The sequence below is a fragment of the Rousettus aegyptiacus genome, unplaced genomic scaffold, assembly GCF_014176215.1.
Source record: "Rousettus aegyptiacus isolate mRouAeg1 unplaced genomic scaffold, mRouAeg1.p scaffold_m13_p_5, whole genome shotgun sequence".
Classification (NCBI taxonomy): Eukaryota; Metazoa; Chordata; class Mammalia; order Chiroptera; family Pteropodidae; genus Rousettus; species Rousettus aegyptiacus.
Genome location: NW_023416308.1, coordinates 15,425,515 through 15,446,897, shown reverse-complemented (window position 1 = coordinate 15,446,897; position 21,383 = coordinate 15,425,515). Strand labels below are relative to the sequence as shown.

General features: G+C 44.3%; 1 protein-coding gene across 8 annotated transcripts in view; it reads left to right on the top strand.

Moving 5' to 3' along the window:
* The window catches only part of DEPDC5 (DEP domain containing 5, GATOR1 subcomplex subunit), a 106,950-nt gene that overhangs the window by 70,244 nt on the left and 15,323 nt on the right, over positions 1–21,383 (top strand). For 7 of the 8 annotated variants that reach the window (XM_016129548.2, XM_016129549.2, XM_016129553.2 and 4 more), the window contains 6 exons: positions 775–883; positions 12,618–12,772; positions 14,907–14,984; positions 15,487–15,619; positions 17,041–17,149; positions 18,410–18,634. In XM_016129548.2, the coding sequence (XP_015985034.2) occupies positions 775–883; positions 12,618–12,772; positions 14,907–14,984; positions 15,487–15,619; positions 17,041–17,149; positions 18,410–18,634 (809 nt within the window). Of the gene's footprint in view, positions 1–774; positions 884–3,770; positions 3,837–12,617; positions 12,773–14,906; positions 14,985–15,486; positions 15,620–17,040; positions 17,150–18,409; positions 18,635–21,383 lie in introns of all 8 variants that reach the window. The other variant, XM_016129555.2, reaches the window with a different exon arrangement.

The window sequence follows — 21,383 nt, the reverse complement described above, 5'->3', positions numbered from 1 at the left end:
GCTACTATGGCAACAAGGCCACAGCAGAGGAATCTGGGTGGCACCTTATAGTGTCCACCACAAGAAGTGTATGTTGCAATAATAATGAAGTGTTTAAGACTATAATGAGAGCCTTCTGAAACCAAATAAAATTTCAGTGATATTTTAAAACTAATTTGGGGGAGGATTTAAGTTATAATAGTTCATAGTAAATTTTAGTATGGAATAAATTAGGAAAATAATATGTACACCAGAACCAGGATGAGATGAGATGTCATAAGAAAACCACAATTGTCTTCTGTTATGAGATCATGTCTGTTAGATATGTCTGGGGTTTTTTTAGTGGGGAGAGGAGGGATGTAAGTATGTATGTCTGCAATATTAACATGTAAACCTTCAAAGTGTGTAGAGAGTCAACACATTTCCCCCCATTAAGTTTATGCCACATGTTAATGCAGCCCTAATTTTAGAATGCGCTTCTTTCTCAGAGGATTAAAAAAAATGATGTTCATGGATGGAGTCACTCACACCGTGTCACTTGCCTTTTCAAAGTTATATGTAGGCACCAGGTGCTGCCAAGATGCTTTTAAAATTGGGCTGTTTTCCGATTTACTGTGGAGGGCTGGTGATTGTTCAGGCAATGAATGAAATTAAGGGTGTCATGTAGGGCCTGAAGGAGAAACAAAGCAGAAGTGTTGACAGCAGCAGACCTGCCCTCATTGCATCTTGGCTAACGGGGGTCCTTCACCAGGAGACTCTGAGCAAGCCACGGTCGTGTGTGTTTCCTTCTTTCAGGTGCCTGGGAGAACAGCAGGCAGCTGTGCATGGCGGCAAGAGCTCTGCCCAGCCAGGCGAGAGCAGCAGCGTTACCATGACTCCCACCTACGTGGACAGCCCACGAAAGGTAAAGGAGGCCACTCCAGCAGGGAACGTATTCTGAGACCCAGTGTGGAGGATAGAATGGATAGCCTCGAATGTGCTGAAGATTTGGGTGAATTCTACCCTGAGCCCTTTTAAGCATTCCTATTATTAAGGAACTTTCCTATTCACAGCTGTAAGGAAGCAAACTGTTAGCTAAGTGCAGATATACAGCAGTCAGGCCAAACAGTATTGGTCAAGGCCCAGGATCCGGCTTGAGCTTTGAAATTGGCCATCTGGTTTTCCTTTAGTTGCATCTTTGGCTCTCCCAGGGAAGGTAGGGGGTGGGGAGAGGGAGAAAGCTACTGAAGCATGCTCTTTTTTTTCTTTTTTTTAACTCCCTTCAAACAAAAGTCCAGGACCAGAGAGCTCACTCTTTGGTAATGCTTAGAATCCTGAGAAATATAGTCAAACAAGAACATCCTGTGGGGAAAAAACCAAAACCTGAGTTTTTGAGCCTCTATATGGAATAGCAAGTAGAGCAGAGGGGCCGAAAACTCCGTAGGTCAGGCTTTTTGTGTCTTTTAAGACCCATAGCCTTGGCTCTATCAACCCTCTGGGAAATTCAGAATCTGAGATCATTCTGACATGGTAGGATGAGCTGACGGTATGTTCTTATATCTGGTCCCTATCACTAGGAAATGAAGGAAATTTAATAGATGTATTTTCTTTTCAGAGCTGTGGCCAAATAGTGTATCTACTCATGTGTTTATTTTACTTCCATATCATGAACATTTCCCCACTGATGTCATTAAGTATTTTTCAAAAGCATGATTTTAAGAATTAAAATATATAGTATTATATCATGTGAAAAGACTTTATAACTTAGAAAATTTTTTGTTCAAAATGTAGATGATGTATGATTTTTAAAAATTTTTGATAATCCATAAATTATTATTATTATGCTATAATGTATCAATTGTAAATAATACTGCAAATAACATCTTTGCATATAATGATTTGACCACATCTTCGATTATTTCTTTAGGATAAATTACTAGAATTAGACTATTAGAATGGAGGGATTAAAATCTGAGAAAAAGTGTAACAGGCTACAGGCAGCTTATATAATATAGAGATCAGAGGTTGGCAAATCTTGATAAATATGGGCTTTGTGGGCCAAGAGGCAAGATCAAGGCTTTTGCGTAGGTACTTCCATAACCGTTAAAAATTTTAAAAACTACTCTTATCTCATAGGCTATAATAAACCAAGGGCTGGATTTGGCCATTAAGCTGTAGTTCACTGACCTAGCTTCAGGCAGTGACATTAGGTGCAGTCCCAAGGATAGTCTGTGCACAAGGAATGATCTCTTGGTCATGGAAGAGGCTTCTCACCTGTCCTCCCTCATGTGTACATAAATTTCAGCAGTATCAGCACCTTCACTCCTATATGTTCTGGCAAAGAAAGGACATAGATGGAACAATGAGAGCACATGAGTATCTTGTGTGTCGTCCATTAGCTTTGACCTCTGCCTATTGCCATCTTTGAGTATTAGCTACAGTGCCAGGGACAGAACTGAAAAGTAGAGAAATTTTAGAGCACAGGTGTTAGGTTAAGATGTGCCAACAACCAAATATTAGATTACTATTTAGAACGCTCTCCTAATCTCCCAGTTGAAACTGAACACTGAAATCTACATGGATGGCCATGGGTCCTGCCGGATGTAGATTTCATGTGGTCAAGGAGAAGCAAAGGTGTTATGAGATGGCCAAAGTGAAGAGCCCAGCTGGCATATTCAGAAATGCCCAACAATGTCTCTAGTCAGATTCTTTGTTTGGGACGTGTGGAGGGGTACCTGAATTTGCATCTCTACCACCACATTTCTGTGGTTTGTTACTTGAGTTCGTAGTAGTTTGTGGAAAATAGCAGCAGTATTGATTTAAATGAACAGCCAAATATTTCAGTGATTCTAATTTTAGAATTGAAGAAAGGTTGTAGGAAAACAGACCTTCAGTTTTATCAGTGCTTTTTTCCAAATTTCAGTGGTAATAATAGTAAATGCATAAAAAGTAAAAAGATTTTAAAGGGACAGAAGGACACTTGACCTTAAGAAAGAAAGAAGGAAGGGTCTTTGGAAATGTCCTCTATTTCATTTTTGTTTCAAATTCATGGCAACTTGAACTCCACAAGAACAGGGTGGGGAGGGGAAGATAGCTTCAGGGAACCCGCCCGCCCCAGTATGTATGTATCTGACATCGCAGCTTCTCGGTGATTTTGTTACACAACCAGTGGAGGAGAAGGTATTGCTGCTTCTGATCCCCTGTTTGCTTAGAGAATTCAGCAAGAAGTTTTCCTGCACTGAATCCTCCTCCCATCTGGCTGCCATGTTTAGTAACAGGCAGAATTGAGAACCTCAAGCCTCTGTGTATCTCTCCAAGTGGGCTGCTGGTAACTCAGCTGACCACTGAAGCCTGTCACCTGCAACTTTCTGCAAGCTGCCCTTTGGCCTGTTCTCTACTTCTTGGCTTAGGTCCCAAGGAAGTTCAGAGCTATGTGGGAGGGTGCAGGCATCCAAGACAGGCTCTGAGGAGACCTGAAGGAGCTTGGATGTCCCTTCTAACCCAGGTGCTTGCTTCCACATGGATGGGATATTCTGCCCAAGAAGGTGTGAGTTCCTGCTAATACTCTGAATTTGGATATTGCCTTCCTGGGTGGAAGGCAATATCTTTCGCTTCCCCCCACCCCACCCTCCGCCTCCCCCCCACCATTCCCTTCATATTCCCTTGTTTCTCTCCTTCCCTCCTTGTTTTTATTTTTATTTTTTTCTTTCATACCCCTCTCCTTCCCCCTATGGTTCACCACTGGTCCACATTCTGTTCCTTCACTCCCTTGAACCTGCTGCTGCCGCCGCTGCATCCTCTTCTGACTTCAGGATGGGTCCTTTTTTATGGAGTTTGTCCGCAGCCCGCGCACAGCATCATCTGCCTTCTACCCTCAGGTCAGTTAAACTCTGCAGCCCATGCATGCCTGTCCTGTCAGCAGAAGCCTTCTGCTCGGCTCTGAACAGATGGAGTTGGACTGCAGCTGAGTTTCAAGGGCAGGTGAAACTGAATTTGGTCCCAGAAGTGTGCATTCCCATTCATAGATTTGGCGGCTTCAAAGCGGGATGGAAATGATTAATGTCAGGGAACAAGTGATCTCACCAATGTTGACTCAGTGTTTCCTATCTCTGCCTGTTCGTTTCACATATTGCCACTGATTCTCTGCCATGTGGCCGCATCTTCACTTTTAGGTGTTTTTGTCCATGTCATATAAGCAACATGAAATATGCTTACTTAATGAATGAATGCTTAGTTTTTTCTTCTCAGTACAAACAAGATAAATTTTTAACAATGTGGCAAGAAGTGAAAAACAGAGCAAACATTTACTAATAGGCATGTGCTTTGTCAGAGGCTAGTGGTATGTGACCCTGGGCAGCTCATCCAGCCTCTGGACTTCACTTAACTCATCTGTCAAATAAAAGAGTTTGGACCAGATCTCCAAGGGCCTTGCACGCCCTAACATTCTTCATTTACTCTCTGCCAAGCACGTAGTATTATCTCATTTCATCTTCACAGCATAACTTATGAGTTAAGTAGTTTTATTGCAGTTTTACAAATGGAGAAATTGAGGGACAAAGAAGGTGTGTTGGGTTAATCTAGGACCAGCAGGCTTAACTCATGACCCCCCTCCTCCCCACTCTGTAACTACCATTCTGACAGGTCCTAGGTGAAGAGAAACTAGGCTCCCTGCCCTTTATCATGACCCTTAAGTATATGAAATTGGCTTAGTTGCAGAGATTTGAAAGGGTTACGAGGGTTCATGCAGAGCAAGGCAGGCTAAGGGGAATGGGACTTGCAGGTTCAAGGGCAAGTTTTGGATTTAGATTAGAATTTAACATAAGAAAAATCAACAGAGCTGGAAGAAAAGAATTGTTTTATAAATCCTAAAATAGTCCACATAGTTTCACATGGTGAATTTGCCAGTATAACAAAAGCGGACAAGTTAGCGTAATTGGAAATAGCAAATAGAGATGGATGTTAGGAGAGGCACATGAATAAAGTTTATATTACCCACCAGGTGTGTTGTTAAGAAGATAAACAATTAAAATTATCTATACTCATACTCATATTAGTAAGGGAGCTCTTTATACTTACACAAAATTAAGTTATGCTTTGTTTATTTTTGTTTTATTTATTGTATTAAAATATACATAACATAAAATTTGCTTTGTTTGCTTTCTAACACAGTTTGGAGAGTGAAGGGGGTCAGCTCCTTTCAGATCTTGACTTCAGCACCATTCCAGGGAGCTGCTTTAGGCATGTTAATTAACCTCCTGAACCTCAGTTTTCTCTTTCATAAAAGGAAATAAAAATAATTTCCTCGTAGGGTTGTTTGAGGATTAGAAATAATTTCTGTTTCTCAACAAATTTCAAGGGAATGAACTCGCATAGAACATATATACAATTAAGTTATGTGTCAGTGACACAAAGATGACTAGAAAAACCCCATGTATTTAGAAAGTAAGTAAGACACTTCTAGTAATGCATGAGGCGTGAATGATATGTGTAAGGCTGCTGGCGTGGTGTGTGGTATGTGCTGGCCACACAGTGCAATACTAGTTTGCATGAGGATTACTGCAGTGCCAAATTTCACTGTACATTTTGCACATTTGTTTATTAGTGCCTACTCCCAATTCCTGCTCTACTCTCCACCCCAAAAAGCGAAGAGTGTGCAGTGAGCTCCTCAAGATAATGGGGCTACTTGTTAAGACTGCCCATGCAGGCTCTGGCGTCAAGCTGCCTATGACTCCACGGACTGGCTGTGAGCCTTTCAGCAACCGCACTAAGCTTTCTGTACCTTGGGTTTCTCTTCTGTACAATGTGACTAATAAACATGTTCTGCTTATGTAAAGTTACTATAAGAGCAAAAGGGGATGAGGCATCTTTGTGGCTAGCCCAGGGACCCTGACATATAGTAGATTCTCCATACATTTATCTGCATGTGGGAGAGGGAGAGAAAAAAGGGGAGGGGAGAGAGGGAGGAAGGATCAGGCAGGGTACAAACTAGCGAATGAGCTCAAGTGAGCCAGGCAGCTCTTTTCTCTTCAGTGTGTGTGTAAAAATGCACTTAGACTAGGTGACCTATCCTACGCCTTTTATCTCTGAAATTCTAGGATGACCCTATTGGACCTTGGAGAGTAAGTCCTCTAGCTCTGGCTGAATCACAAAGGTGTAGCCTGCGATTTCTGCCCCTCAGTGCAGCTCTCTGCTAAGAAGAGGTTCCTGTTGGCCAAGGGGAGTGAGACATTACCCCAGACTTTGATTCTGCTAAGGAAAGGAAGTTCCTGTAAAATTAAAATAGACAGCATTGCACAGAGCTGGTATCAGAGCTGTGCACCAGGTTTGGGAAATGGCTCTTTGTGCTACCAGTTTATCATTCTAATGATAATGTGTCGCTTTCTGTCTGATAACCAGAGTTACTTAGTTTTCCTCTCCATTGATTTTTATCATCACAGACTTACAAAAGAATTTGGAGGGCATGAGAAACAGTTACAGGATTTTCCTCAGAAGTCAGCCTCATGATGTCTTTTGTGTTCAGTTTGGAGCCTGAAGGAACCTTGTGGTCAGGGGGACAGGCTCCTGCTACAGTGTTAAGGTCTCTTCCTCTCCCCTATCCCCTTACACCCCAGAATTACTCTCTCAAGGATGCTTGACTTTCAGCAACTCAGTCCAGCATGTCTCCTTGGTAAATGTGTCTGGAGTCATCTACTTCTCTCCATCCCGTCTGTCACCACCGCCTCCACCCCCCACCCCCCACCCCCTAGTACAAGTGACCATTTCTCACCCTGATCCTCCAGCAGCCTCTGGCGCGGTCTCCCTGCTTCCATCTTGGCCCTCTCCAGTCTGTTCCCTAGCCTGCCCCCAGGATTGACCTTTTGAAATGAAAATCTGATTGTGTCAGCCCTGATTAAACCTTTCCATGGTATATTAATTAACTCGGAATGCTATAGCAAAATACTATAGGCTGGGCGGCTTAAACAACACATGACTTCTCACAGTTCTGGAAGCTGAGAAGTCCAAGATCAAGATACCAACACATTCACTTCCTGGTAAGGGCCCTCTTCTGACTTGCAGATGGCCACCTTCCCACTATATCCTCACATGGCAGAGAGGGAGAGAGTGCGCATGAGCAAGCTCTGGTCTCTTCCTACGAGGACACTCATCATCATGGCAGCTTCATCTGCATGACCTCATCTAGACCTAACTACCTCCCGAAGGTTGCACCTCCAAGTACCATCACACTAGGGGATTAGGACATCAACATAGGAATTGGCAGGGGAGGCACACATTCAGTCCGTGGTACATGGCTTTCTTTCCTTTACGATAAAGGCCAAAATCCTTATGATGGCCCAAAAGTCCTACATGATCGAGGCCCTGCTTCCATTTCCAGCCTCATCTCCCACCATGCTCGTCCTCACTCTTGCACTCCAGCGACACAGGCCTTTCTCTAGACCACTGTAGACAACAGGTTTCCTGCTGCCATGCCTTGCCACATGCTGTCCCCCTGATCACACCTAGTTAATTCCTACTCATCTAGGCAGATCTCGCTTCTTGAACTCGTACAGTGCCAGTGCTTGTCCTTTCAGCACGTCTCATCGTCCTGCTTTTGTGTTTGTATGACTGAGGTTAATGCGCATCTTCTCCATGTGACTGTAAGTGCTGAGAGGGCAGCTGCCATGTGTGTTGCTCACTGCCGATTCTTCAGCATCTAGCAGTCACTTAAGAGGGACTCAGTAAATACTGCCTTGGAGATGCCGATGTAGGAGATGGACATAAAAAGTTTGTTTAAGCAGTGGAACACCTTTTTTTGATAATTTACACTAAACCCTGAGCTATATACCCAATAAACATGGAACCATCTGGCTTAAGTTTATAGGGAGGGCTGGGTAAAGAAGGCTCACAGTCCCCAGCACTCATACCCCACGATGGCCCCAAAGATGCTACCACAGACCCCCAACATTGTGCAGAATGCACTTTGGGGCCATGACTGTCAGGGCAGCAGTTTCCAGCGTGCTCATGGGAGCACAGAGGGAGTTTTCTGGGGAGTCAGAAGTGATGTGACCCAAAGTGGACTTTTCACCTTTTGACCTGTTTTCTCTCTTCAGAGACATGAATTGAAAGGTTCATGTTCCTAGGGGCTCAGTCCCCCCAGCGGACCCCAGGGACATACTAATCAACCTTTGCCCTAATCTAAAACCTACCCCACCAATTGGGTACTTATCAGAGGTGTCTACATGCAAGACTTCCTCAAGGAGCATGGTGGGTCACCTGAAGGCTGATCGCTCCATTCCCAGCTCCTGAAAACATGTTCGGCCTTGCTGTGTTTTTAAAATTTTTGAATTGGTTGGAAATATTTCAAAGTCAGGAGATTTTGTACAAAAATCCAGATTTCTATCTTGTATTGTAAAATAAGCTAGACATCAGGCCTGGATTCCTTTCCCACAACCACAAAGCAGCTTGTGGCTTTTCCTTTTATATTTTTAATACTTAGCCAGCTGTGCCAATATATACTTACCGGCCCCGGACACACATTTCGTCTGCAGCCTTTGCTGTGGAACCGTGTCATCCAGTTGAACTTTCTGCCGAAGTGGAAATGTTCTCTATTTACACCGTCACCACAAGTCACACATGGCCAGTGAGCATTTGTCAAGTGGCTGGTGCACTGAGGAACCGAATTTTACATTTTATTTTAATTATATTTAAATTGCCACATGCAGCTAGTAGCTACTGTATTGGATGGCACAGCTCTAGACATCGAAAATGTTATTGTTAGAGTACTTATGACTTTAGAATTTCACACTTTTCCGAAGCATTTTTTCTCTCTTTTTTTTCCCCCACACTTTTTCTACCCTTGTTTACAGGATTTTCTTGTGTATTTATTTTATCTCATTGTTTGTCTGTTTATTGTAGCTTAATCTCCTTTTTTTGGAATGATGTAAGATAGAAACATATGAGTAACCCATTCAGAATAAGGAGTTAGGATGGACAGAAGGAGGAAGGCTGTACTTGGGGAGAAAATTCAGTTCAATTGAGATTGCACATCCTGAGCACCTGCTGGCTGTAGGGCTGTGCCACACGCCTAGGGAGACAAGGGGTGAATATGCTTTATGGACATTACTTATTTAATGTCTTTTTTCCCTCTCCACCTCCAAATGGTAAGCTCCATGAGGGCAGTGGAGAGGGCTTTGATTTGGAATGATATTCCTTCCTTCCCCGATATTATAAACCTTGGAAAACATCCTGGCTATCTGGCTGGGAGTTATTCCCAAGCTCTTCAGCTCTAAAGGGTATATGGGATTCTGTCACAAGTGCTTTTACCGTTTACTTATGAGCCTCAATGCACAGTGGGAGAGCTGGGCTGGCAGATCTGGCTTCCTGGTGGTTGATTGTCCTCCAGCATGACAGGTTGGAGGCCTGTGGGGGCGCGCCTGTTATGGTTGCTGCTAATCTCAGAGGCATCCCTGGCGGAGCCTCCTCCCTCACCATCTCCCACAGCTTTGGGTGTGTGGGAAGGTGGGAGGAGACTGGTGATTGGTGTTGCTGGTGAGGGTTTGTTTGTTTAACTAAATGCCAGACTTTGTTTGAATTTCACCAGTTTTCCTATTAATGTCCTTTTGCTGTTCCAGAATCTAATCTGGGGCCCCACATTGCATTTAGTGGTCATGTCTCCCCAGTCTCTTCTTGTCTGTGACAGTTTCTCCTTGTATTTTTATGGCCTTGATAGTCTTGAGAACTCCTGGCCAAATATACCATAGAATGTCTCTAAATCTAGGTTGATCTGATGTTTTTCTTATGGTTAGACTGGAGTTACGGGTTTTTGGAAAGAATACCACGGAGGTAAAGTATGCCTCTCATCACTTCATATCGGGATGCGCAAGATTCACATATCACCAGTGACATAAATCTTCATCACGTAGTGATGTAGTATTTGCCAGCTGTCTCCACTATGAAGTTATTATTTTTCCCTTTCTATATTCTATTCTTTAGAAGCAAGTCACTAAATCTAGCCCACTCAAAAGAGGAGGGAGAGATTAAACTTCACCTCCTGGCAGGGGGGAATATCTGCTTAGGTTAAATAGAATCCTCTCTGAGGAAGATTTTGGATGAAGTTCCTAAAATGAAATGCATTCTAGCCAAGCACCTCCCTCCACTTGGCTCTTTCCAGGCCTCTGTGTGAGAAGACTGCCATTCTGTCCATCCAGCCTTCCTTGTCTTTTCGCTTTCTACTGGTCTTATTCCAAAAAGTTATTTCAGGTGGATTATGGAAGTAAAAGCAACCTCCAGAATAAAAAATGTGACTAGATTTTCACATTCAGGGGAAATACAAGAAATGAAAAAGTAAGACATAATGTGAGGTCTTATAAAGTACCTAGATCGAAATTCAGCCCTAAACTTCTAGGTTTCCAAAAAAAAGTGGGAAACATCTGTTGCAGGATTCATAGTGGTCATAAGATAAAGACAAAGCAGTTGCTCGAGAGAAGCATCACTTTTCCTGGTATTAAAATCTGAGCAAAATGCCTTTCTATGCAGCCTCTTAAAAGATGGACATTGTGTGATAGAGAGCAGGGGTCAGGAAACTGGGGCAAATCTGGCCTACCACCTGCTTTTATAAATAAAGTTTTATCAGAACAGAGCCATGTCCATTCATTTACATTGTCTATAGCTGCTTTTGTGCTTTTTCGTGCAGACTTGAGTTGTTGCAACAGGCCTTCTGGCTCACAAAGCCTAAAATATTTACTATCTGGTCCTTTACAAAAAATGTTTGCAAAAAAAAAAAAAAAAGTTTGCCAATTTCTGATGTAGAGGATAACTCCCTAACCACATCGCTAAGATAAAACAGTAGGAATCACGTAACTTTTGGTAATATCCTGCAGTTTAGGCCAGTGGGGCAGCTCTCAGGGTGCAGTAGATGAAAGAAAGATAACCCCATTATAGGCATGTAGAAGGCAGCACGTAAGAGCCACTCTTATGTCCCTAAGAGCTGTGTCTAGTCTCCTTCAATTAGTTTATTTTAATTTAAAATTAGCGTGCACTACCTGTTCCTAAGTCTTGCTGGTTGGAGACAGATGGTGATTGGTAATTGCAAGCTGCCTCTTATCACATTTCTCCATGGCAGAGTCTATGTAGTTCTTTTTTTTTTTTTTTTTTTTTTTTTTTTGCAAATTATTGAGCCTGCTATAGGCAAAAGGGTTCCTTCAGAACCAGGGGCAATGTTGCCTCTCAAGGGATATTTGGTAATATCTTAAGACATTTTTATTTGTCACAACTGGGATGAGGGAGATAGTGAGGGGACTGTCACTGGCATCTGGTGTGTGGAAGCTAGGGATGCTGCTCTATATCCTACACAAGACAGCGCCCCTCCGCATAACAGACTCATTTATCTCTAAATGGCGGTAGTGTCGAGGTTGAGACACCCTGTTAGAAGGAGTGATTTTTACATCATACAACAAAATATCTGATAATATAAGGCTCCATTCTGGAAGTACCCAAGCGCTCCTAGTCCCATGTAAGAGAGACTAGGAGTCTTATATTTTTCCAGAAATGCTCTCACAATTTTATCATTCTTTCCAGATATTTGCTGTGGGGTACAGCCTTTCAAGGTGAGCAGGTCATAATCCTGCTCTCCAGGACATTTAAAAGGAATGAGACAGATACAACACCAAAATCCAGCAGCTACCAGGGGAAGGTCATAGAGGTCCAAAGTGGAGAGCAAGATGGCTTCCGTTTGGGGGTCGGGGTGGAGTGATTTAGGAAACATTTTACTAAGAGAGCAGCATTTGAAATGGCCCTTGGAAAATGATGGGTTTTTAGCCCGTGGTTGTGGGGAAGGGGATCTTACGGTGGCCAGGTACATAGACAGAACTAAACGTGCAGGGTTTGCTTTAGCTAGATATGTATACATAAGTGACAGTGCGGTGGGGTCACGGGTTGGGGCTATTTGTGTAGGACCGTCCTCATGGTGAGACTTGAAAGGTTTCAGAGTAACAGTAATGGGATTGGAACTGTCCTTTGGGGAGATGAAAATGGAGATAACTTGCAGATAGGGTTTTCAGAGGAGAGGCTGTAGTCAGGGGAGTCAGGAGACTTGTATAGCCCTCTGAGTGTACAAGTGGTAGAAAGGGCATGACTTGGAAAGACATATGAGTTGGCAGAGGGAAGGCCACAGGATGGGGCTTCTCTTTGGAGTGAAGCTAGAGAAGGGAGCTATCCAATGCTCCCTGAGGTTTGAGCCTGGGCAGTTGAAAGGCTGATTGTACCACTGACAGACGCAGGAAAGGAGGTGGAGTCAGAAAGCATGAGCCAATGTAAATGTAGGGTGCCTGCCGTAATACCCGTTTGTCTCTGTGTTTTCTCTCTCTCCTCCCAATCTCATCATAAGAAATGATTTTGACTTCTTTACTTAAAATTGATGATTTTCTTTAGTGTAAATCTTATTGTTCAAGTCAAGAGCTGCAGCCGTTTCTCTGGTCCTGGAGATTTACTGTGAACAGTGGTCTCCTGTTGCTCTGATAGAAAGTCATGCACACAAGGCTGTCAGTGGTCCCTAGACTCCTCTAGCTATTCCATCAGGGACCAGTGGGACTGGAAGTGAGAGAGGACGGAAAGGACCCTGGATGTAAATAGCCTTAAAAAAATGCGTGTGTGTGTTTGTGTGTTAATTTTTAAATCTCCTACAGGTATCTGTGGACCAGACAGCCATCCCAGTGTTGGACGGCACCAGTTTGGGGGTAAACACAGGCCAATCCATGGATCGAGGCAACAGCCAGACCTTTGGGAACTCCCAGAACTCAGGGGAACAGGGCTTCACCTCTGCAAACCCCAGTGACAGCAGGTGAGATTCAGAATTGCCAAACTTATGCACCTGGGCAGTGGGGATGGTCTAACCACAGAGGCTGTGGAAGCTGGGAGTCCCAAGTCCATTATAACTGGGAGACTGGGCCACTCAGTCCCTACCAGGCCCTGTTTGATGGGGCTAAGGATCATTTCCCTGCCTTCCTCGCAGGATAGCTAAGAGGTTCCCACAGAAGCATAGAACAGTGTCAGTAACTATGCAGGGCTGGGCTCCAGGTAGGGGGCCCAGACCAAGTCCGTCCTGTTTAACGTGGCACTCATGGCATGATGACTTACATATGACAGCGTGCAGTTAGTACATGCCACTTGAGGAAATGAACACACAGTGAATAATGAGTCACTAATAGTGGCCAAACATGGTGGCTCTGTTCCTATTCCTGCATGCACAGAGGGAAAATAAGCTGCTTGGGCCTCATTTGCTTGAGAAAGTGCCCCAGTTTTTAATACTGTGGTCAAATCTGAGTAACTTCTTTTTTTATTTCCTAATTGCTTTATAATGATTTGCCCAGTCTGTCCTCATTGCCTCACCATATTGACTGAGCAGTCCTTGGCTAAGTGGTCTGAGAAACTCGACTTTTGCATCCCTTCACCTGAGAGCAGAGGGTCCTCTGGGAGACTCACTCAGTTTCCTCTGTGTCACACGTTCTGTGCTCACTTTTCCCGTGTCTCATGCACGTCTGGCTTATTCATACTGACCAGTAGAAGTGATGATCAGATGCATAGGCAGGCCTGGGCTTCTCTAGTCTCTGTCATCTCCCAGGCCCAAATCGCCACCAAGTCTTGCTGACTTTTCAGCTCTGGCCATGGAGGGGATTGGAGGGGCTGCCTGGTACACGGGAAGGGAAGGGAGTGCATTTCTCTGCTTCCTCATTGCTTACAGGGTAGAGTGGCAGGTTTTCTTCTGCTTTTTGAAGAAAAGAGGAACTGGGGATGTTTAGGCTGGAGATAAAGAGACCAAAAATGACACGAATCAGGATCAATGGCTGAAAATTACAGAGAACAGATTCCATTTCATAACAAAGAACTTACTAGCTGGTACTGCCACAGGGAAATGGGCCTCCTTGGAGGAGGCTAGTTCTGTGCCCTTAAAGGTTTTCACACAGATGGGACAACCTCCTGTCCAGATTCTTGTAACAGGGGCTTAGGCGTTCGAAGGAAATTCACTTTCAGGGTCCTTAAAGGCTTGTTTTAATCCTGAGATTTTGAAATGCTTGAGTGGGTCCTGGACCCCCCAAATAGGAAGAGGAGGCGGGGCTAAGGAAAGGGAGAAGTTTTAAGGAACTTGAGGAACTTCCGGATAAACCTCAGATTTGGTATGGTAGGTGGCCATGTGTGTTCCATGCCCAGTGATCCTGGCTCAGTTTCTGAGTATTAAGCATGTTTAAGGGATAATCGTACCACTGAGGAAGAACTCAGGCAGCAGATGATAGAAAGATCTGGGCTCTAGAGTCTGACAGACCTGGATTCAAATTCCGACCTTGACACTTCCCAGCTCTTTGACCTTCACCAGCTCCTTTAATCTCTGAGTTTCAAAGGGTTGATGCTATTATTATGTTTAGTGTTATTTATTGTCTTGGACTTTGTGTCAATCCTACACTCAGTATTTTACACACATTAACCTCACAGCAACCTTGAAAAACAGGAATAGTATCATCTCCATTTTTCAAATGAGAAAACTAAGGCCAAGGAAAGTTAGAGAATCTGCAGCTGGGGAGTAGTGATGCTGGGATTCTGTCCCCTATGCTCTTATGATGTCACCTAGCGCTCTCCGGTGAGATTAAGCAATGTGACTTGTGAAAGGCCTTAGAGGTAAAACCAGAGCAGTCCAGCTGTCCAGGGAGATTTTTTGGAAGTGCTTTGGCCTGAGGCAGATTATCAAAAGGTGGGGGGTTGGGAGATGCCTGTTAAGGATAAGCAGTTGTGGACACAAAACCACTTTGAATTTTTTTTCACTTTGGAAACGGAACCCCCATGAGATATCCGAGGACTAGCTATCCAGAATTTCCTGGAATGCCTTCATTGTGAATGTCATCCTGGTTTCCAGCTCCTAAGATTCGTGCTCTTGACCACGCATGTGCCCTCTTACTTTGCTGACCAGACGCTCTGTGTTACAGCTCTCAGCAGCTGTCGGCAAGCTCCTTGACGTCGTCCTCCCCCCTGGCGGAGATCCTGGAAGCCATGAAGCACCCCTCGTAAGTGGCTCGGCGCATGTGTGAGTGCAAGGGCGGGAGGGTACCACAGGCCCAAGCTGGGCTGGTGCCAGGCAGTGTGCTTTGCTGGGTTCACACGTGACTCTACTGCTCACCAACTGTGAGGCCTTGGGCAACTTACTTGCCTCCCTGAGCCTCTGTTGCCTTGTTTATAAAATATCATGATAGTGGTTAAGATACAAGGTTGATATGAGGATTAAATGAAATAATTATGTAAATATCTAGTAGAATGTCTGGCAAGTATAGATATTCTCTAAATGTCAGGTCCTTTTTCCTTCCCCTCTTTTCCCCTTATTACACCATTTTTTTGTTCCATCATAGAGATTTCTCTGGGTCTAGAAATAGTGTAGGGAACGTGCACTATGGGGACCCTCACTTCAGATATTAAATGCTTTAGTGGCAGTCCCTTCTTTGTCACCTCTTTCTGCTTGTTGCCACCTTGCACACTCACATCCTGCTCCCTGCCCACTGCATTGGAAACCAGGACAGGAGTCCAGCTGCTCTCTGAGCAGAAGGGCCTCTCGCCATGCTGCTTCATCAGTGCAGAGGTGGTGCACTGGATGGTGAACAACGTGGAGGGCGTCCAGACGCCGACGATGGCCATCGACATCATGCAGGTGAGACAGCAAGGGCAGGGCCTGCAGAGCCGTCCGCTCGGGCCCCCGTCAAGCCAGTCTGACTCTGAAGCAGCCGCCCTTTTCAGTAACAAGGTCTGCAGGTCGGGGTGAGGATCTGTTTTTAATAAGTGTGAATCCCGTCTGGAATAGATGAAAGAATAAGTCTTGCTTAGAAAGATATGATACCTTGCCTTCAAAATCTGGTGGAATTTATTGTTTGCACTGAAAAATTCTGAAAAGAATTTGCGTTTTTGAACCTCGAAGGGATCTCGGTGAAAGATTCCCAGGGAATGACCTCCCTCTGACCTTGAGCCCCTGTTTTCCCCTGCTCACTGAGGACTGGAGGTTGGATTCAAGCCTCTGCCTCAGGGACCTTCTGGCCCCTGTACTTCCTCTGTCAGAGCACTTAACAGAAGGGAGTGAAGATTGTCTATATCTCCTTCATCTCCCACCTCAACCAGGCTCCTGAGGGCAGGGCCACCTCTTACTGTGCATTTCCCTATCGCTAGTGCCTGGCAGGTTGTTTGGCACTTAGCAAACACTTGCTGCATTTAATTATATTGTTCAGAGCTGGAATTAAACTGGAGAGGAGAGGAATGGCGAGTTGGCTGAGGCATTCCACACCATCCTGTCTATACAGAGGCCCCCACTGGTAATCAGTACCATTTGCTGACGAGCTGGGTTGTCATCATCGAAAAGTAAAATCAGTAACTGATTTGAATAAGCACGTAATTTTCAGTTGTCTTTTTGAGGGTCTCTCAATAGGTTGTTTGCATGGCCTTTGCCTGATTATATTCCAATCTCCCTAATAATTGTATTTCCACGTTCATACAATGAGTGCTACCATAGCAGTTAAAATGTACAAGCTGAAGGTACATTCATCAACGTAGATAAATATCAGAAGCATGATGTTTAGTCAAAAATCCAATTTACAAAATGATAATAGTATTACACCCTTTATTTAGAATTTAAAATCCCTTGAATGTATCTCCTATCTTTTATCAGTATGTGTCTATATAATAAAATAATTAAAAATGTGCATGAGAATAACATTACACTCATCATTTGTTTCTGGAGAGAGAAGAAAAGGACTGGGACTTCGAGAGTCTATAGAGATATATTTTTTAATAAAAAGATCTTAAATCAATGTAGCAAAATGTTAAATTTGCTGAAGGCACATGGCGGTATACTTAGAGTTTCTTTATACTTTTCTGTACATTTGGAATATTCGATGACGTTATAATATGCATTCGTACTTTATAAAATCATTTATACCAGGCACTACATTTAACGAACAATCATCATCACTGTCGTTCTCTCAGAGCCCCTATCATTCCCTTGACTCTAGGGCATAACCAAGGGCTGCACCCCTAAGGTGCCCCTGTGCAGGAATCTCAGAGTTTCAATGTCTCTCCCTCCAGAAAATGCTGGAAGAGCAGCTTATCACTCACGCATCTGGTGAAGTCTGGCGGACCTTCATCTACGGCTTCTACTTCTACAAGATAGTCATGGACAAAGAGCCCGACCGAGGTCAGAGACAAGGCAAATGCTGTTGCCCATGGGGGCTGGTGTTTTGCCTGGCGACTTGCTCTTTCAAATGACACTGCTTCTTGAGCTCCTCATGTCACTTTGTATTCTAAGTTGATGGTTCTGTCAACTTCCTTGAGCATAACCAAAGTGATAAGGGTTTTTTAAAGCTATAGTATGTTCCTTGGTGAGAACAGTGTAAATGGAAGATACACCTAAAAGAGGCCGAGGGACCTGGTGTGAGGAAATCCCCATGGGTCTTATTTTTTGGTGGCTCTTTTTAATTGGAGTGCCCCACACCCAGTGCGAGTGGTTCAGATTATGACATGATGGGCTCTAATCTGCAACTTCTAGCACTTTTTCCTTGCTAGGCCGTCAGACTCCATTTCTTCCTCCAAGAAGACTATCAAGTCCTAACAAGTCTTCTAAGATATACATTAAGTTTTTGTTTTTAATGAAAAAAAAAAATAACTCCCAAGAGGGCAGCAGTTTCCAGCACGGTCAGAGCTGGCTCGCATAGCTCTAGAGGCAACCAGGATTCAGACCAGCATCTCCAGTCTACCCAGAGCACACGGAGCCTTGGCTGGGAGTGACTCCCATCCTGCAGACAAATGGCTTCTCAGCCTCTGGGTCTTAGGAATCATACATCAGATAAAGCAGCTAGTGCCATCACCGAGTTCTCTTTTCCAAGGATATGTCAGAAGTGGATCTGCATAGATTTTTTTAACCTTTTTAGCTACTAGTGTGTCCACTGCCACTTCTCCCCTTAAATTCTAATTTTGACCAGTACATACGTATTTTATCTTCAGGTTGAAGAAATCCCGGTCACCATTGCATGCTGTGAAATGAAAGGTCTGAAACCAAGAATAAAATCTTTTTTTAAATTGAAATAAAGTTCACATAGTGTAACATGAGCCATTTTGAAGTGAATAGGTCAGGGGAATTTAGCACAGTCTCATGTTGGGCAACCACTACTTCTGTTTAGTTCCAGGTCGTTTCCATCACCCCAATAAGAAACCCTGATTACCCATCAGCAGTCACTCCCACACTGCTCCTTGCCCCATTGCCTGGCCATTGCCAGTCTGCCTTCTGTCTCTAAAGATTGGCCTGTTCTGGACATTTCACTTAAGTGGCATCATACAATACCTGGCCTTTTGCATCTGGCTCCTTTTGCTTTGCATAGTGTTTTCAAGATTCAGCCATGTCGCAGCATGCATCAGTAAGAAAATAAGCATTTGTGCTGAAGGTGCTTCCTCTCCCCAGTGGCCATGCAGCAGCCCACCACCTGGCACACGACAGCAGTGGAAGACTTTGCCAGCTTCCAACGCAAGTGGTTCGAGGTGGCCTTTGTGGCCGAAGAGCTCTTGCACTCTGAGATTCCTGCCTTCCTCCTGCCCTGGCTGCCCAGCCGGCCGGCCTCCTATGCAAGCAGGCACAGCTCCTTCAGCCGCAGCTTTGGGGGACGGAGCCAGGCAGCTGCACTTTTAGGTAGGTGTCCGACTCACATGGGGCCTGGGAGGTGCACTGGTGGGTGGGTGAGGGAGAGTGGCTGCCAGCCAAGGGTACGATGACCTGGGGACCAGGATTAGAGCCGCAGTGGCTGTCACACTGGACACTTGGACACTCTGTCAGCACTGTGGGCTCCTGTGCTGGCTTCTACTTGCTGAGTGGGTCAAGTTCATTATTCTCCCACCCAGCCAACAGTGTTCAGCAGTTCTTAAATCAGGGCATGGCACTAAACCTGCACAGAGAGGAGAGAATAGACATTGTGGCCACTTTTCCCAAGAGGCTGTCAGGATTCAGGGCATATGAGCTGGTGCTCACTGCTTATTTAGTTTCTGCAAGACATCTTCCCTAGGACTATAGTGTCCTAGGACCTCAGAAGAGGAAGAGACTTCAGAGGTGGTCCCTTCCAAACACTCATGCCGAGCATGAATTTCCCTCTGCCCTTTCTCCCCAGTGTGTTTGTTTACCCCATCAAGGGATGTGAACTACTTATCCTGCCTTTCCTTGGTTCCTACAGCTCTAAGATAAGGGTAAACACCTGCTTATTGAATGACAGTGACCTCTGATAGGTAATGGGGACCTCTATTCTTGAGACAGAATGATGGGATGAAATATGAGCATCTTTAGAAAATGCATCACCTAGCAAGGCATCATGAGATCTCAAAGGCAGGTTGGAGAGATTTTGGAAACCCTCTGGAATGAAGGAAGCAAAAGTTAAATAGATCAAACCCCAGTGAAAGTCTACCTTCTAGTTAGTTAGCTTACAATTGCCCAGCTAATTGAAATGCTCACCTTACTAGTAGAATGAAAACACTGAGTCAGATTTTCTTAGATCCAGGTGTGGCTTTGACCTTACCATAGACCCTCACCCCAGCATGCACAGCACTGTATGTGAGAAGTAAAGGGGAGTGGAGAGGACAAAACCTTCTTCTTTCCCACAGACAGGCACCACTTACCTTTCTTTCTTGTGTTGTGTTTCTAATTCTCCACCTCCTTGAGGTCTTCTGGAACAGAGAGGCCACATACTCTCTGTTAGCCTGGGATGTTCACCTCCAGCAACCTAAACCACCCAGAGCACCACCAGGGCTTGATACCAAAGACCTTTGGGCCCCTGAAAAAGCAGGCAGCAAGCTCATGCATCTTATACCACGGAAGGGCCTAACAGCCCATTAGAAGCAGCAAATAAAAGGGCAGGTACACCGATGCCATTGAGAGGCAGAAGCCAACTGTCTGACAATGAAGGTAGAGCCAGGCAAACCTATTACAAAATAGATTTTGTAACGAGCCCAAGAACTCCTAAGAAGAGCATTAGTCATTCATTTCTAATGCTGGATTGCATATGGAAAGCTCCTCAAGAAATTAAGTTTTACACCATCCCTCCCACCTCACCCCTAATCAAGCTTATTTTTACTAGTTAACTCTTAAAGCTTACTTTTTCCTTATAGGTAAAAGTTGAGAATTTCCATCTTCTCCTAGGAGCAAGGAGATAAGCCTGAAATCTAGGTGCTCTTAGACACATGCTGAAGAGAGAGTTGAAAAATCAACATCCCATTCTCTTCAAGGTCACTTTCTGAGACAAACACACAATGAATTACTTTAAATAAATATCAAATAGTGTATGGTGATACTTTATTTACCCGAGAGCTGAAGGAAGCAAAAAAGATTTCCAAAAAACCCAAATAAATACCACAACCGAAGTGTCATCTCTTATAGTGAGAGTCCCCCCTAATAACACATAGAGCTGCTTGCTCTTACTGGGTTCTTGCAAGTTTGGTTATAGGTCACTCAGTAACACCCCAGGTTAGAGGCAGAGCATTAGACACCTGATGACAGCGCATCTTAGAAAAACATTTTGCAAAACAACCCTATTAGATTTTTGTTTTTTTAGGGTAAGTGGTAACTATTAGTTATTTAGAGAACTTCCTTTTCTTTAAAATGTTCAATAAGGTTTATTCTGATGTGAGTCTTCTGCAGAATCTACAAAACCACAGAGCAGGGTTTCTCAACCTTGACACTATGGATGTTTTGGACCAGATCATTCTTTGTGATGGGGGCTGCCCTGTGCACTGCAGCATGCTTAGCAGCATCCCAGACCTCTACCCACTGGATGCAGTAGCACCCCGCCACCACCACCCAGTATGACAGAATGTCTCCGACATTGCCCAGTGTCCCCAAGGGAGTGCAAAATTGCTCCCCGTTGAGAATCGCTGCTGTAGACTTAAAGGATTCCAGCAAGAAACCGGGATGGGAGAGCTGAGCAAAACATGAGAGGTGCAGAAGCTAAGTCAGTAGCTTCCATTAGCAGGTATCAGGCTGAGAAAGCGTTTTCAGAGCTGGGGGTGGAAGGAATGGTGAGAGGTAGAGCTGAGCAGTTCTCTGGTCTGTCTTGGCCCTGGGCTCTTGTGCTTTCTGAAGGTGGTTTGTGGTTGCTCTAGCCCTGCCTAACATAGAGAGGTGATGACAACATTCATGCCGAGATTTCTAGATTACTTGTGTGTCAGGCATTGTACCAAGCAGAAAATTACCTCATTTACTCTCCATCTCTGTCCTGGGATCGATGTTATGATTTACGTTTTAGAGTTTTTGAAATTGAGGCTTAAAAGAGGTGAATTTGCCAAAGGCTCTGCTTCTCTTAAGTGTTAGAACTGGAGCTTCTTCTCAGGACTGCCTGGCCCTGTAGCCTGAGCCCTCACCACACTGCACTATAGCCTCAGGAAGACAAAAGTCAAAG